The sequence below is a fragment of the Psammomys obesus genome, unplaced genomic scaffold (genome assembly GCF_907164565.1).
Source record: "Psammomys obesus unplaced genomic scaffold, mPsaObe1.curated_primary_1811, whole genome shotgun sequence".
NCBI classification, from domain to species: Eukaryota; Metazoa; Chordata; class Mammalia; order Rodentia; family Muridae; genus Psammomys; species Psammomys obesus.
In genome coordinates this window covers 6,477,817-6,493,191 of record NW_026587759.1, presented here as the reverse complement: position 1 = coordinate 6,493,191, position 15,375 = coordinate 6,477,817, and the positions used below count along the sequence as shown (strand labels likewise).

Here is a 15,375-nt window from a genome sequence, read left to right as displayed (position 1 = left end):
AGGTCACATAGGCTGAGTTCTGCGCGTTGTTAGGTGACCAGGCTGACAAGGTATGGCAGGTGATTGTGTAGAAGAAACCACTGAAACCATGAGCTATCAAAATTATTCTTATAAAATTCTGTGTTTCTCAGTTTCTCTCTTACCCCGGCTAGTATTCAAATAATTGAGACTCTATTATATTTGTTTAATAAGCTCCACAACATAATAACTGAGCAGGTATTACTCTACTCTTACCCCTCTATGCTAGTCTGCTTTTATTTTTTCCCAAAATCCCTGGGATACTTGCACTTTGTGGCTGTCTTGCTCCAGCTCCTCTCCTGATGGCTCCTGGACCTCTCTGGTGAATCTCCTACTTTCTCCACTAACTCCTCATCCCCTAGCAGGCAGACAGTACAGCCCTATTCTCTCTCCTGCTCAGTGACTGGCTGAAAGCTGCTTTATTGGCAGAATTGGGGACAGTGGGGGAGCGATGTTTATACAACATTAAGACAGGAGATTCTCAGAATAGGGATTGCAACCAGATGTGGAGAGTACAGAAATCAGCATTTGAATTCCACAATAACCTTATGCCTGCAATGAGCCTCTGAGTATAGCTAGAGTTGTGAAGATTATACAGCTGTGTCTTGGGCTCCTACCTTATAGGGCTCTGAGAAAAGAAGGCTGGGAAGGCAAGAGTTGTGTAAGACGAGAAAGAAGAGGCAGGGAGAGAAATAGCCCAATGCTGCTGAGAGAGAGAGTGATGAGTGAGAACTGTGTGGTCTTCCACTCCAGACAATATGAAAAGTATCCAGACTGGGATTATAGAAACCTGCAGCTGCATTTCTTATAACGCAAATGTCAGTTCTGATCAAATGTCTGAACACTTGTACTCATTTTTACAGTGAGAATTTATGTATATTTAGAAAAAAAAATGCACACAACAGAGTTTCCACAATTTTGATGTCATTCCTCCATGCTCTGACTGGCAGAATCCAAGCACACGGCTAGGCAATGCTAGGCTTATAAACTTCACCAATGTTTCTAACATATAAATATTTAAAATACAGGGTTTTTTTTTTTGCCCTGTGATGATTTCAAAAGACTAGGTACTATTTTCAACATTTTATTTGAAAATATTTTCTGCACAGATAACCAGGAATTAGAACAATGTATCCTAGAATAGTTTCATATTTGTGCAATTTTTCTAGTAGCACATCTACTGCAAAAATCCCTTGCTTAAAATTAACCATCTCTGGTAAAACCCAATATGCCTTACAGGTGAGCTGGGGCATAGTGGGGCCCAGCTCTGAGGAGGCCTTACTACCAGAGAATGGAGACATTGCGGACCCAGTGAGTGGAACCGTCAGCTTTGGGGATGGAGAGGGCGGTGTGAGAACCATCATCCTCACAGTTTGTCCCCATGAAGAAACCGAACCTGAAGAGACTTTTGTTGTTCAGCTTAAGCCTTTGAAAGAAGCTAGACTAGATCCCAGAGCTAAAGCCGTTGCACTAACGGTAAGTCTGAATGAATTCACCACAAAATTTCAGATTTAATGGTTTTATCAGAAAGCTATTTCTGTTGCTTGACATGCTAATGCTGAATAGAAAATGCTGAAACCTGTCTGTGTTGGGGGGTGTGGTTCGGTTGTGTGCTTGTTTAGCATTCATGAAACCCAGGTTCCCCCAACGCCAGTGTGTGATGGTGTATGCCTAAGACATAGCCCAACATAGAGGAAGCAGAGGCAGGAGGATCAGAAACTCAGGCTTGACCTCTGCTATATAGCGAGTTTGAGGCCAGCTGGTGTACAGGAGACCCAGTCTCAAAACAAACAATAACACGAATAATGTCTCTGAATAAAACATTCCCATTTTATATTAGTTAACTCTATGGCAGCCTCATTATTGATAATTCTTGATAAAGTACTTATTTTAGAATCTTGGAGAAGATTTGCTGTGTGAAGAATGTTTGGCATTTCTAGAGAAGAGATCTTTGTTGTGTCATGGCAGACAGAGTATCTTTGTCACCAATCATTTTCTAAAATTTAACTTCTTACAGGTCAAGAAGTGACGGCTCTTGTTCCCTGGGCACAGTGCTATGCTGTGGGGTCTGGCCTGACTTGTGTCTTTCCTATGAATTACCCAGTCCAATAGAGCGGACCTCTGAGAATAAGAATGGCTTCTAAAAACAGTTGGAAACAGCTGCATTTGGGGACTGGATCTGTAGTGTTTTCCAGAGAAATAGAACCAAAGGGAAACACATACAGACACATTGTGTACATACACACACACACACACACACACACACACACACACACACTCATGCACATGCACACATGTGCACACACACACGCGCACAGGAGCTTCTATACCGTTTTTGTGGGGAGAGGCATGAAGTTGGCCAGTTGGCAGGAAACAGGAAGAGTTGCAGCATGTGTCTTGGTATTCCCGGCGTCAGGGCCAGGAAGCTCAAGCACGGCCTCTAAGCTTTAGTCTCTTAGTTGATTGGATGAAATCTGCCCACACTATTGAGGGCAATGTCTTTTATTTAGAAACAACTGATTCAAAAAGTTAATCCTGTCTACAAGAACCTTCCCAGCGGCATCAAGAGCGGTGTTTCACCAGACAATTTCACGTCATATCCTTGCCCATTTTAGGCATAACATTACCCAGCACAGTGGCAGGGAGTCCTGCTCGGTGGGAGAACACTTGCTCAGGACACACTACGCTCTGGGCTTGGTCCTCAGCGTCAACGTAACGGGGCCTTTTTGTCTTTGTCTGCTCTAGATTATAGATTTAAATGGAGCCACCTGGCTACATGTAGAAAGCATAAACAGCTGCCCTTTTGCTTTCTGTAAGCTGCAGTTTTCTAATTGCTTCTAACTTAGGAGAACCAGTTTGAGCTAGACAACACTCACAGTGAGGAAGGTTCTTTTGTTGTTGTCTGTTTCTACATCAAGCTGATTGGTAGATTGTATTTAATTCCACTTATATGTGGAATTTCTTCCGGTTATCCCTAGGTTAACCTGTTAGATACTGTTATTTCGCCATGGTTATTCTATTTTCTACTCACTTCCTGTTAACGTTTGTCAGATACAAAAGTTCGGTGATCCAAATGGAGTCATTCATTTTGCTCCTGAGTCCTTATCTAAGAAGACGTATTCTGAGCCACCACTGTCAGATGGAGCCATGCTCATTTCGTTCCTCGTCAAGAGAGCCGAGGGCGTCTCCGGAGACATCACGGTATTACTATTTGTTTGACTTTCCTGGAGGAGTGCCAGTTTCCTCACATATCTGGTTAGGGGAACAGAGAAGCTTTATGTTCTAGCTAAAGATTTTGCTGACTTGAAGTTGCTGGGGTTTGCGGAGGAACTTGGAGGTTTGTGCCTTTCTGTTCTGCGCTGAGAACCAGCCCCTGCGCGCTAACTCAGTGGAGTGAGCAGAACCGACAGTTTTCACCTTCATGAAGGGCTGAGGTGTTTTGTACTTTTTCACTTCTTCTAACAGGAAACCTCCCCTGTGTAAGCCCCTCAGGGACTTTTGTAAACTGCATACTATATTTGTTAAGGCTTTCTTTCCCATAGGGCAGTTCCATGTAAGCAAATGTTTTCTAGCGAAACACAGCCTGTGTTTGTTGCTATAACCTGCTTCCCACGCTCTTAGGAGTTCGGTGGCTTGGCTAAGAAATAAGGTCATCTGTTCGCTCAAACTGTCATTTGTTTCACAGGGTGTGAAATTTCCCTAAACACATCATATCTCCTCTGAATTAAGGGTTAGCTTTCATCTAGAAGTTTGTATTACCTCACAAGATAGCACTTGTGAGGCAATAATTAATTATCATTATTATATATATTTTATTAAAAAGTCAACAAAAATAATTATTGATTTCTATACTTACTTTGAAAATTTCTAGAAACTTTACTGTTAGACTTTGATGTAAATAAAAAATTCCACACCAAAATTAACCTGAGCCAAAGTCTATAGGACTCAGTGAACCTCCGCACAGTTATAGATAGGTGCTCAAAACAGAAGCTGTGGAACAAACATCACAGTACGTGTCTCACTTTCAGAATCAAATATATTTTGTGCACTTACATACCACCAAAACAAGCAACAATAACAAAAACCCACAACACAACGAGAACTGGAGAAATGACTCACTCTTTGTCTTCTTCCGTAATTAGTGACCATGATCTGAATTCAGTCCTTCCTCATTCCGCAGTAATTAGCAGCCCTTGTTTTCTTCATGTTATACTGTGCCAACGTGTACATTTGTTTACATATATGCATATACTATTGGCTAGGTTCCACATATGAGGGAAAGCACGTGGTTTTCTTCTTTCTGAGCTTAGATGACTTCAGTTGACATTATACACTATAACTTCACCCATTTTTCCTGCAAAATTTTAACTTCATTTTCTTTTTTCTTTTTTTGAAACCACGGGACTGAATGTTTATTCTTAAATGTTCAGTAACTTCATTTTCTTTAGAGCTTAACAGTACTCATTTGTGTGTATATATTAAAATATCATTGTCTATTTATCTGTTAATGGACAACTAGGTTAACTCCAATTCTTTGCTATAGTGAGAGATGCAGCAATTAACACGGATGTGCAAATATCTCTCCAATGTGGCATGGAGTTCTCTGCATTTATGTACAGGTGTAATTTAGGGTATACCATATACTTATTTTTAGCATTAAAGTACTGTGTATGGCTCATAGGTTGATGTATATGTGGAAATGTCGTCTTAGAGTTTACTTGCTTCTCTTTATCTTTTCAAGTCATGCCCTTCTTTTAGAAGCAGGTAGATAAGGAGATTAAGAAAAACAATCTGTTCTTCAGATTGCACATGAAAACAGTTTATTAATGCCCTTCCACACTAGATATACTTCAAAGTTTGTCTGAATGTAAGAACACATAATTTTCATTTCTGTTTTGCACGTCTTAGAGGAAATAGAGTTGGGAGGTATCTTGTCCACATGCTGAGTTGCATAACTCCTGATTTTCTTTCTTTATCCCAGGTGCACTGGCGGCTGAGCAGTGAGTTTGACATCACCGGAGACTTTCTTTCCACCAGCGGATTTTTCACCATTGCGGACGGAGAGCGGGAAGCAAGCTTTGACGTCCATTTGCTGCCAGATGACGTACCTGAGATGGAGGAAGAATATGCTGTCAGGCTTGTTTCTGTGGAGGGAGGCGCAGAGCTGGACCTGGGAAAGTGCACAGCGTGGTTCTCCGTGTCTGCGAATGACGACCCCCATGGTGTATTTGCCCTGTATCCAGATCATCAGTCAGTGCTGATTGGGCAGAGCCTCGTTAGATCCATCCAAATCAACATCACCCGGCTCGCTGGCATGTTTGGTGATGTGGCTGTTAGATTTCGGATATTGTCTGACAATAAAGAAGACCCAGTTGCTGCTGAAAATGAAGAGAAACAACTGGTGATTCAAAATGGCACCAGATACAAAGTAGACGTGGTGCCCTTGAAGAATCAGGTTGGTAGCGCTCCTCCAAACTCCAGAAAATCGCAGCAGAGCTCTTCAGGGAGAGCCCTTGTGCACCTCCTGTTCAGTTGAAAGGCTTATTTAAATATTTAAAGGAAACCATAAGACCACATTAGAAATTGCATAATAATCATTATATAATAAGAGTGAAAAAATAAAGAGTTGGAGGGGAGAAAGTAGAGGGTGAATTTGATCAAAACACATATGTGCACACATGAAGTTCTCAAACATTCAATAATGACTATGAATATAAAACACCCATTCCCATACGTCCATATGGCCACTCACATTCTGACCATATTCAAATCATAATATGCCACTGCCTTAACTTCTCAATGAATATATTTATATCATTTTGTTGTGTGGGGTCACTGGTTACTAAGGTTCGCCATGGAGAAATGTAGATCTGTTATTTTTATCAGGCAGCACTTATAACACAGAATTGCTCTCAGACTACATGTAGGAAAAAACCAACTACATCATGTATATTATCGGGACTAATGAGCCTGATCTGGCCATACCCTAGCCACCAGGTTGTTTCTGGTAACCTGTGGAACAGTTTGGAAGTCTGGGCATTTTTTTTTTCATGTTACATAGGTATCTTAATGATATAGTTTGTAGCATCATTTGGTCGTCTTAATACCATATTTGAACTATTATCTATGTGTTTCTAAATATATTTGAATAATTGCCTTTATAACTCTTTTAGTAGATAGTAGTGGAATCTTACTAGAAGAGCTACATATAAAGCTTTTTCTGCATGTAATCACAGCTTTCATTAATCTATTCCAAATTGTATGATTTATCTCCTCCATCATATGCATTCCAGGGTGTGGACACAAAGTGCACCTGGGCATATTAATGGTACTGTTCATGCTTGGCTTTTTTTATTTATTTACTTCATCTGTGTTTTCACTCACAGATGAAGTGACATAAGACTAACCTAAGTTAGTATGTGACATAAGACTAACCTAAGTTATTAGGGGTCAATCTTCCAGGTAAGTGTTTGGAGTACGTGAAGGTTTACATGCGCATGAACCCAAAGCAGGACTTCGCCAGTAGTCTCCTTGTCCTCCTTTACCCTCAATCCAGAGAATACACCTTTCTCTAAAATTTGAGGTGGCACATGCCTGTAATTACAGTACTCTCAGAGGCAGAGATAGGCAGATCTCTGTGAGTTCGAGGCTAGCCTGGTCTACAAAGTGAGTCTTGAAAAACAACAACAAATTTTTTTGTTTGTTTGTTTAAAAATTAAATTGAGGTTTTATTTAGAAGAACTCCCATAAACTTCTGTCTACTTTTCATGCTGGGTGAAAGGAAAGCCTTTGAACCAATAAGCTCCAGAGAAGCACAGAAGGCACGCAAATGTTTAACCATTTGTTTGGTGGCTTTCGGTCTTTAAGTGGGTCTGTTAACAGGGGAAGGTTCCATCAGACTCTGAAAGCTAAAAGCATCCTTAATGTTGGTCGAACAGCAGGACCTTACATTGGACTGTAAGCTGTTACTACAACTGTGTTTCTTCATGTGCCCAGACTGACAGTGACACTCATTGTCACACTGAGGGACCAGTCTTAGTTTTAGAAGAGGGTAAGTCAGAATGTAACCTTTTTGCTTGGACCAACTATTAAGCACGTAGACCACACTAGTTATTGTAAGATGCTCAGTAACAACAAAGATGATTGGAACTTGGTCACTAATGCTATGCACTTTCTGCCTGTGCAAAAGTAGTCCCACTGTCTGGTTGGTTTTTGTCAACTTGACAAAAGCTGGAGTCAGTTGGGAATAGGGAAATACCCCTCACACAGTTAGAAATAGAAATCTCTCCATAAGATCAGTCTGGTATTTCCTTGATGAGTGATTTATATAGGAAAGCCCAACTCACTGTCGACAGTTCTGTCCCTGGCTGGTTGTGTAAGAAATGAGGCTGAGCAAGCCATGAGGAGCAAACCAATAAGCAGTGGTCCTCTGTTTAAGTTCCCGCCTCTAGATCCTTGCCTTGAGTTCCTGCCCTGACGGCTTTCACTGATGATGCAGTGTGGCCTGAGAGTTGTAAGCTGAAATAAGCCCTTTCCTCCTCAAGCTGCTTTTGGTCATGGTGTTTGCCATAGTTAAGAAGCATGAGATAAGAAACTTTCTAGAAACAGCTAGTTAAAAAAATACATGGGTGACCCATGTCACAGATGCACATGGATAGAGGGAAGCATAAGTTATTTGGTTTTGAGTGATTTATTTATGTATTTGAGTGTCTTATCTGTAGATAGGCCTGTGAACCACATGTGCTCCTCATGCCCACAGGCCAAAAAAGGGCATCAGATACCCTGGCACTTATAGACACTTGTGAACTGCCGTATGGGTTCTGGGAATTGAACCTGGGTCTTTTAGAAGCATAGCCAGCAATCTTAATCTCTGAGCCATCTCTCTAGCCTGCTCGTAAATTGTTTTTATTTGTATACAAATAATATACATTACATATATATATATATATATATATATATATATATATATATGTTTGTGTGTGTATATATTCTAACACATATGAGCCTAACAAGATTCATGTTCAGCTTTTCTAGGCAGGCAGGATCCACTGACTTGGTACTTCAGAACAGTACCTGATCCTTCATTCTTTAGGAACTTGGTAAAAAAGAAAACCATCATTAGCTGCCCAACCATCTGCTGACCTGCCCGGGGATCAGACATCTGGGAAAGATGAAGCGCAATTGACAGGACTTACAATGTCGTGATTCGCTTCCTTAGCATTGACCTAAGAGTTCTGCCCAGAGAACGTAGCCTCCAGAGGATGCAATCTGTGCTGTGCTCTTGTCAAGTCCGAGACGACCGTGAACGTGTTTTCTGTGTTTAAGGAAAAGGCTGTGCTGACGTTCACTGTGATAAAAAAAGACGTGCACACAGGCGTGATTGCTTTGGCCAACCATTACCTGTAGCCACGTTTTGATGAGAAGATACACCACAAGTTTCAGATAATTCTAGTGTGACTGCCATTTGTATGTTCAGGATGTCCCAGTTTGCTAGTTGGTGAACTTTTGACATTAGCAGTCTAGCAAATGTGCTAATGATCTTTATTTGCCCAAAGTATTGACCTAACAAAACCATGTCAGCATCCATTCTGAGTAGAGGCCTTTAGAGCCCTTCGTTACTGCTTAAAGAAGAGGGCAGAAGTGGGTTTCCCTGGACGACCCACCTTCACTGTGTGTTCCAGCTCCTCCGCTCTGGGCAGGCTCTCAGCACTCTCCAGACTATCTGAGCACTTGAGGAAGAGCTGTACTTTTGTGTGTTTGTTCTCTACAAATACAGCCACCCACCCTGCTAGCTAAAACTTAGTGATGTCTTATTAAACACTGGGAAAGGCTCCTTCTGATGGGACTCTGAGGATTGCGTCACTGTTTGACTACAGGTCTTCCTGTCGCTGGGCTCAAGTTTCACCCTGCAGCTGGTGTCTGTGACACTTCTGAGTGGACCTTTCTATGGAATGCCAACAATTCTTAAGGAAGCGAAATCTGCTGTTCTTCCCATTCCCGAGGAAGCAGCCAATTCCCAGGTAACTGGCACTGGGTGTAGTTCTTTCATTTAACCACAAGAGGGCGGCGCGAAAAGGAGGCACTAACGTCTTCAGTAATTTATTATTTATTCATTCAAAATAATATTTTTATTATTGGAAAGTTCACTTTGTACTCCCTGCTCTCACTCACCTCCCAGTCCTTTCCTGTTTGCCTGCCTGTTCTTGTGACTTCCCCACCCTGCCCCCTGTAGGAGGAATAAAAAACCAACAGAAAAACAAGTCCCATTTGTGTTGTCCATACACTCACTGGAGCATGGTCAAACTGCAAGTGGCCAGCCCCCTAAGAAAACTCGAGTCATTCCCCCACACCCCTTCCACAGAAGCCATCAGCTGTGGAGAGCTGCACGTCAGCGTTCTTGTCACATTGTTCCGAGCCTCTCTGACCCTCTCTGATGGCTTCCCTCAGGCTGTTGTTTTGGGAGGGGAGGGGCTTGGGTGTTGGTGGGGGTCCTCAAAGAAGCCTTCTGGTGCCCCTCTCAGCTGTGGTCTGCAGGCCTCGACACCACGGTAAAGGGAGCCTCCCTCTCCCACAGTCAGCTGGAGCTCGGCTCGTGGGCTTCCACGTGGTTTCTGGTGACAGCCCACACCATAAAGAAAGATTTTATTTTTAAAATGTGGGCTATTTTTAACCCTTGTGACCGAATGCACTGAATTTTTATCATATTCACCCTCTTCTCTTCCCTATCACTCCTCAAAGGTCAATGTCCCACCTTTCGCTGTGCTCAGTTTCTTGTCTCTTTTTAAAGTTAAGTAACTACCAAGTCCAATCCGTGCTGCCCGTTTATTCGTGGGTTGGAACCGTCCGTTGGTACATGGTCGATTTACCAGAGGCAAAAAACTGACAAAAGGGTGGCTCTTGTTTGGTTGGTTGGCTTGTTTCGTTTTTAAGACTAACCGTTTTCTCAAATGTACATCAGAGGACCCATTATATAAAAATATTTTGTCAATTTCAAATATTATGTAGAAAATTTATTTTCTTTTCAACTTGTTGAAAGGTTTTATCTTGGACAGTTGGAATGTAGGGCCTAGAATGTGAGATCCTCTTTAAAGGAATAGTTACCTAAAGCCAAAATTTCTAAATGTAAATGTCAAATCTTTACCATTGAGGCATTTAATTAAATTTAATAAAAGTTAATAGCTAATAATTATTTAATAAAAAGTTAAAACTGGAATGAAACATTTTAGACTTACATTTACCAATAATATTCATGTTTAATAAATGGGCTTTGGTTTGCCACAGGTAGTCTGTGCTGATCTAGGTTGGTATTGGTAACTGTTCTCACCTGAGTCCGTGTTTCTTTTAAGTTACAGAAAAATATTTCCAGTCATTTCATAGGCTCAGAAAACACCAAAACAAACAACAAAAATTATCATTTTAGGGTTTTCCAGAAAAAAAAAGTGCAGTTGGCTACGGCATGTGCTTTTCAAGCTGGACTGAGACATAACCCTGTCCTACCGCTCCACAGGAGCCCCAGGGTGTGCAAGCCTGGCCTGATGGGGGTGGGGCATGGGGCAGGTGACGGAGGTGGGCATGCGACCACAGGCTGGCAGCAGATGCCCTTCCCTCTGGCATGTCCTCACAGGTACATTTGCCCTGTGTCTGAAGTGGAGACTACAAGCATTAGAAACAAGAACAGAGCATTCATGGGGCACACACCTATAAGCCCAGGCCATTTCTGTCTCTGTGTGACCAGCTTGGTCCATACAGTCAGTTCCAGGCCCAGGGCTACGGTAAGACCCTGCTTCCAAAAAGAAAAGACATCTAAAAGTTGCTTTTGCTCTTTGGCCTTTGAGAGCTCCAGAAGTGAAGTGTTGCTGAAAAAACCCACGTGTCCAGATGTACCCCATCAGAATGTTACAGGGGGTGGCAGCCTAGATTTCCTTTTGCTGAGGCCAGGAGATGTAACCTGAGTTATTCATTCAGGTGAGACTGGGAATCAGCCTTTATTGTAAACCACTGATTAGAACTAATTTCAGCTATAAATCGCAAACCCTGGAGTTGTCCGTCACATGAACTTTATTTGATGACTGTGTGAAGCATAGTTACTTCAAATGAACAAATAGTCAAACAACAAACTTACCTTTGCAAATTTATGAGCCTCCCCCAAAATGTCAAATTTAAAGAAAGAACCAAAAGCTTTAAAAAGGGTCTGTTTTGATGAGGAAGGAAGGAAACAGGTTGAGTCCACACAGACCAAGTTCTGAAAGACCCCAGTGAACACGGACATGGAAATGCTACCATAGTCCTAGATATGGAAGTTCATGCCTCTTATCCCAGCACTCTGCAGGCTGAGGAAGGAAAAGGGAATTCAAGGCCATCCTTGGCAATCTAGTGAGTTAGCAGCCAGCCTGGATACATGGCACCCTGCCTGAAGGAGAAATTCATTAATTAACATTAACAAATAAAGGAAAGACATATAGCCACTACAAACTTTTTTTTCTTTATTAATTACACTTTATTCACTTTGTATTCCCCCTGTAGAACCTTCCCTCCTCCCATCCCAATTCCACCCTCTGCATGCATGCCCCTCCCAAGTCCACTGATAGGGGAGGTCTTCTTTTCCTTCCTTCTGATCCTAGTCAATTAGGTCTCATCAGGAGTGGCTGCATTGTCTTCTTCTGTGGCCTGGTAATGCTGCTTCCCCCTCAGGGGGAGGTAATTAAAGAGCAGGCCAATCAGTTCATGTCAGAGACAGTCCCTGTTCCTATTACAATGGAACCCACTTGGATACTGAACTGCCATGGGCTACATCTATGCAGGGGTCTTAGGTTATCTCCATGCATAGGCCTTGGTTGGAGCATCAGTCTCAGGAAAGACCCCTGTGCTCAGATATTTTGGTTCTGTTGCTCTCCTTGTGGAGTTCCTGTCCTCTCCAGATCTTACTGTTTCCCACTTCTTTCCTAAGATTCCCTGCACTCTGCCCAAAGGTTGTCCATAAATCTCAGCATCTGCATTGATAATCTGCAGGGCAGAGCCTTTCAGAGATCCTCTGTGTCAGGCTCCTGACTCGTTCCCTCTTTTCTCCTTCTTCTGATGTCCATCCTCTTTGTCTTTCTGGATAGGAATTGAGCATTTTAGCAAGAGTCCTCCCTCTTGATTAGTTTCTTTGGGTGTACAGATTTTAGTAGGTTTATCCTATATTATATGTCTATATGAGTGAGTATATACCATGTGTGTCTTTCTGCTTCTGGGATAGCTAACTCAGGATGATCTTTTTCAGTTCCCACCATTTATCTGCAAATTTCATGATTTCCTTGTTTTTTATTGCTGAGTAATATTCCATTGTGTAGATGTACCACAATCTCTGTATCCATTACTCCACTGAGGGGCATCTGGGCTGTTTCCAGCTTCTGGCTATTACAAATAAGGCTGCTACAAACATGGTTGAGCAAATGTCCTTATTGTGTACTTGAGCCTCTTTTGGGTATATGCCTAGGAGTGGTATAGCTGGATCTTGAGGAAGCACTATTCCTGGTTGTCTGAGAAAGCGCCAGATTGATTTCCAGAGTGGTTGTACAAGTTTACATTCCCACCAGCAATGGAGGAAGGTTCCCCTTTCTCCATAACCTCTCCAGCATATGTTGTCACTTAAGTTTTTGATCTTAGGCATTCTGATGGGTGTAAGGTGAAATCTTAGGGGTTTTTTTTGATTTGCATTTCCCTTATGACTAAGAATGTTGAACATTTCTTTAAGTGTTACTCTACCATTCGATATTCCTCTATTGAGAATTCTCTGTTTAGCTTTGTACTCCATTTTTTAATTGGATTATTTGATTTGTTGCTGTTTAACTTTATATATACTGGATATTAGTCCTCTGTCAGATATAGGGTTGGTGAAGATCCTTTCCCAATCTGTAGGCAGTCGTTTTGTTCTGACAACAGTATTCTTTGCTTTACAGAAGCTTTTCAATTTCATGAGGTACCATTTATTGATTGTTGCTCTTAGAGCCTGTGCTATTGGTGTTCTGTTCAGGAAATTGTCTCCTGTGCCAATGAGTTCAAGGGTCTTCCCCACTTTTTCTTCTAAGCGGTTTAGTGTGTCTGGTTTTACATTGAGGTCTTTGATAAGTAGGGTGATAAGTATGGATCTATTTGCATTTTTTTCTACATGTAGACATCCAGTTAGACCAGCACCATTTGTTGAAGATGTTATCTTTTTTCCATTGGATGGTTTTGGCTTCTTTGTCAAAAATCAGGTGTCCATACGTGTGTGGATTTATGTCAGGGTCTTCTATTCGATTCCACTGATCCACCAGTCTGCTTCTATGCCAGTACCATGCAGTTTTTAGTATACTACAGACTTTTAAAGCAAGGTAATTTAAACTCTTTTGCTTTCATTTAATTATTATTCCATTAATTTTTTGGATATTTTATAATTCAAATGATTACATGTTTACAAAAAATATAGAAAGAAAGAAAACTGGAAAGTATAATGTGAAGCATAGAACAGAATGAAATTTCAAATCTGAGATTTTTCTAAAGTTTTTCTCTTCTGAGTATACCATCGTATGGAAGAATAAATTGCATGACCCAAAGAGGAGTTCATGTTTAGCCCACTTTTCAAAGACCAGGAAACTTTCACAGGAGTTGATGCCCTCTAAGCGTATCTTTCTACAGGTTGGATTTGAATCCACTGCTTTCCGACTCGTGGACATCACAACTGGCACAAGTGAGGTCATGGTCTGTAGGAGAGGCACGTTTGGCAGGCTCTCTGTGGCCTGGGCCACGGGATATGCTCCTGGGTCAGAACTCCCTGAGCCTGTTGTCGTCGGCAACATGACTCCAGCATGGGGTGAGTTGTAGCTTCTCTAGTGCAGCCTCCAGAACATGGAGCCGTGCAATTGATGGCCATCAGGGTTATCCCTCCCCAGACACTAGCTGTGAGAGTCCTCACTCAGTGCTATGGCCTCACAGCAGCGCTCTTCTGCATAACCTGGATGACACAGGCTCCTTGGGCAGGAGGACAAGAACTCTTCAATGAGACTCAAATCTTTATACACCGTGTAAAAATGATCATTACACAGCAAGGAAAAAACAAGCACACAGCTCTGTCAATCCTTAGGAGTTTGTTAAAAGTAGCTTTCAGTAGCTCAGGTGGCTGATAGAGCAATGAAGACACAGCTGTGTGCCTACCATATGTTCTCCTGCATTTCTGACAGAAGGGCAGCTGTCACTTCACGTGTTGATGCTTACATTTGTCAGCAGCCCTTTGAGAACAGCCAGGCGTGGATGTTGGATGTGTGGCCTCATGCGGCAAAGCTCACCGCAGTTTCCTCTGAATGCAGTTGAGACCAACTCCCCACACTGCACCCGGTTATTTGCAGTGTTTCCCAGCTCCCCGGACAAATGTTACTGCGACTCATATAAGGGCTGAGAGCCACACTCCCTCCGTGAAGGTGGGATGATTTTGTTTTCCTAAGATACATTTAGCTGAGAAAGTGAGTGACAGCTGAAGCCCATTGGAAGATGAGAACAGAAATGAGACACCACAAATGACATCGTTGTTACATCAGCAGCTGTGGTGGCAGGGTCTCGGTGTAGACGGAGGTTGTCTACTGCCTCACTGGTGACCCCCTGGTGCCCGAGTTGCCTTGGCTAAAGCATGTCGCCTCCAGGGCAGAGGAGCCTGGATCTTACCTGTCCGCTGACGATGAGTCTTAGTTTCCTTTGTCCCCTAAATTAAAGATCTACTGTTATCTTCCTTATATACATTTCCAACCCCCTTTTCCACACTCATTTATGGTTATTCTTCCCTTCTGTCATTTTTGGTGATATGCCTGTTTATGTATAATTAATCACTTACAGTCTACATGTGGGAATCTTGTTTTGAAAAAATGGTAGTGAATTTATATTAACTTGATTAAACAAAAAAGAAACTTGCAAACAGTACGAATATGTCTTCAAATAAGTTACACTACTCTTTTGATCTTTTATAATAATTTAAATATAATTAATAATAAATGTAATTCCTAAACTTTTAGGCTAGACTTAACAATTATAATTTCTTACTTGAGATATTTTCTTCTGAAGTAACCTAAAATAAAATACATATATTGTGATATTTTACCCCAAATTTCTGTGATACGAAGCTGTTAAGAAATGCTATGTCCAGAATTTTAACCACAGCGCAGTACCAAACTTATAAGAAAGCTTGCCTAACACCACTCTAACCATTTTTATTTCATTGCTAGATTTGGTAGTTGACGCGAAAGAGGGAAAACAGAGAAAAAGGGAAGGTGCAGGAGAAGAGACAGAGAGGGAAGAGGGGAGCAAGTAAGGCGTAAGAAACCAGGGCTGTGTGGTCTCAGAAGATTC

At 41.8% G+C, this 15,375-nt stretch overlaps 1 protein-coding gene across 1 annotated transcript in view; it reads left to right on the top strand.

The window, feature by feature from the left end:
* Adgrv1 (adhesion G protein-coupled receptor V1) overlaps positions 1-15,375 on the top strand; it is a 520,333-nt gene that overhangs the window by 156,605 nt on the left and 348,353 nt on the right. The window contains exons 66-70 of the mRNA XM_055604066.1: positions 1,258-1,494; positions 3,070-3,219; positions 5,000-5,473; positions 8,895-9,038; positions 13,678-13,852. Coding sequence (XP_055460041.1) covers positions 1,258-1,494; positions 3,070-3,219; positions 5,000-5,473; positions 8,895-9,038; positions 13,678-13,852 — 1,180 coding nt within the window. The remainder of the gene's footprint in view (positions 1-1,257; positions 1,495-3,069; positions 3,220-4,999; positions 5,474-8,894; positions 9,039-13,677; positions 13,853-15,375) is intronic.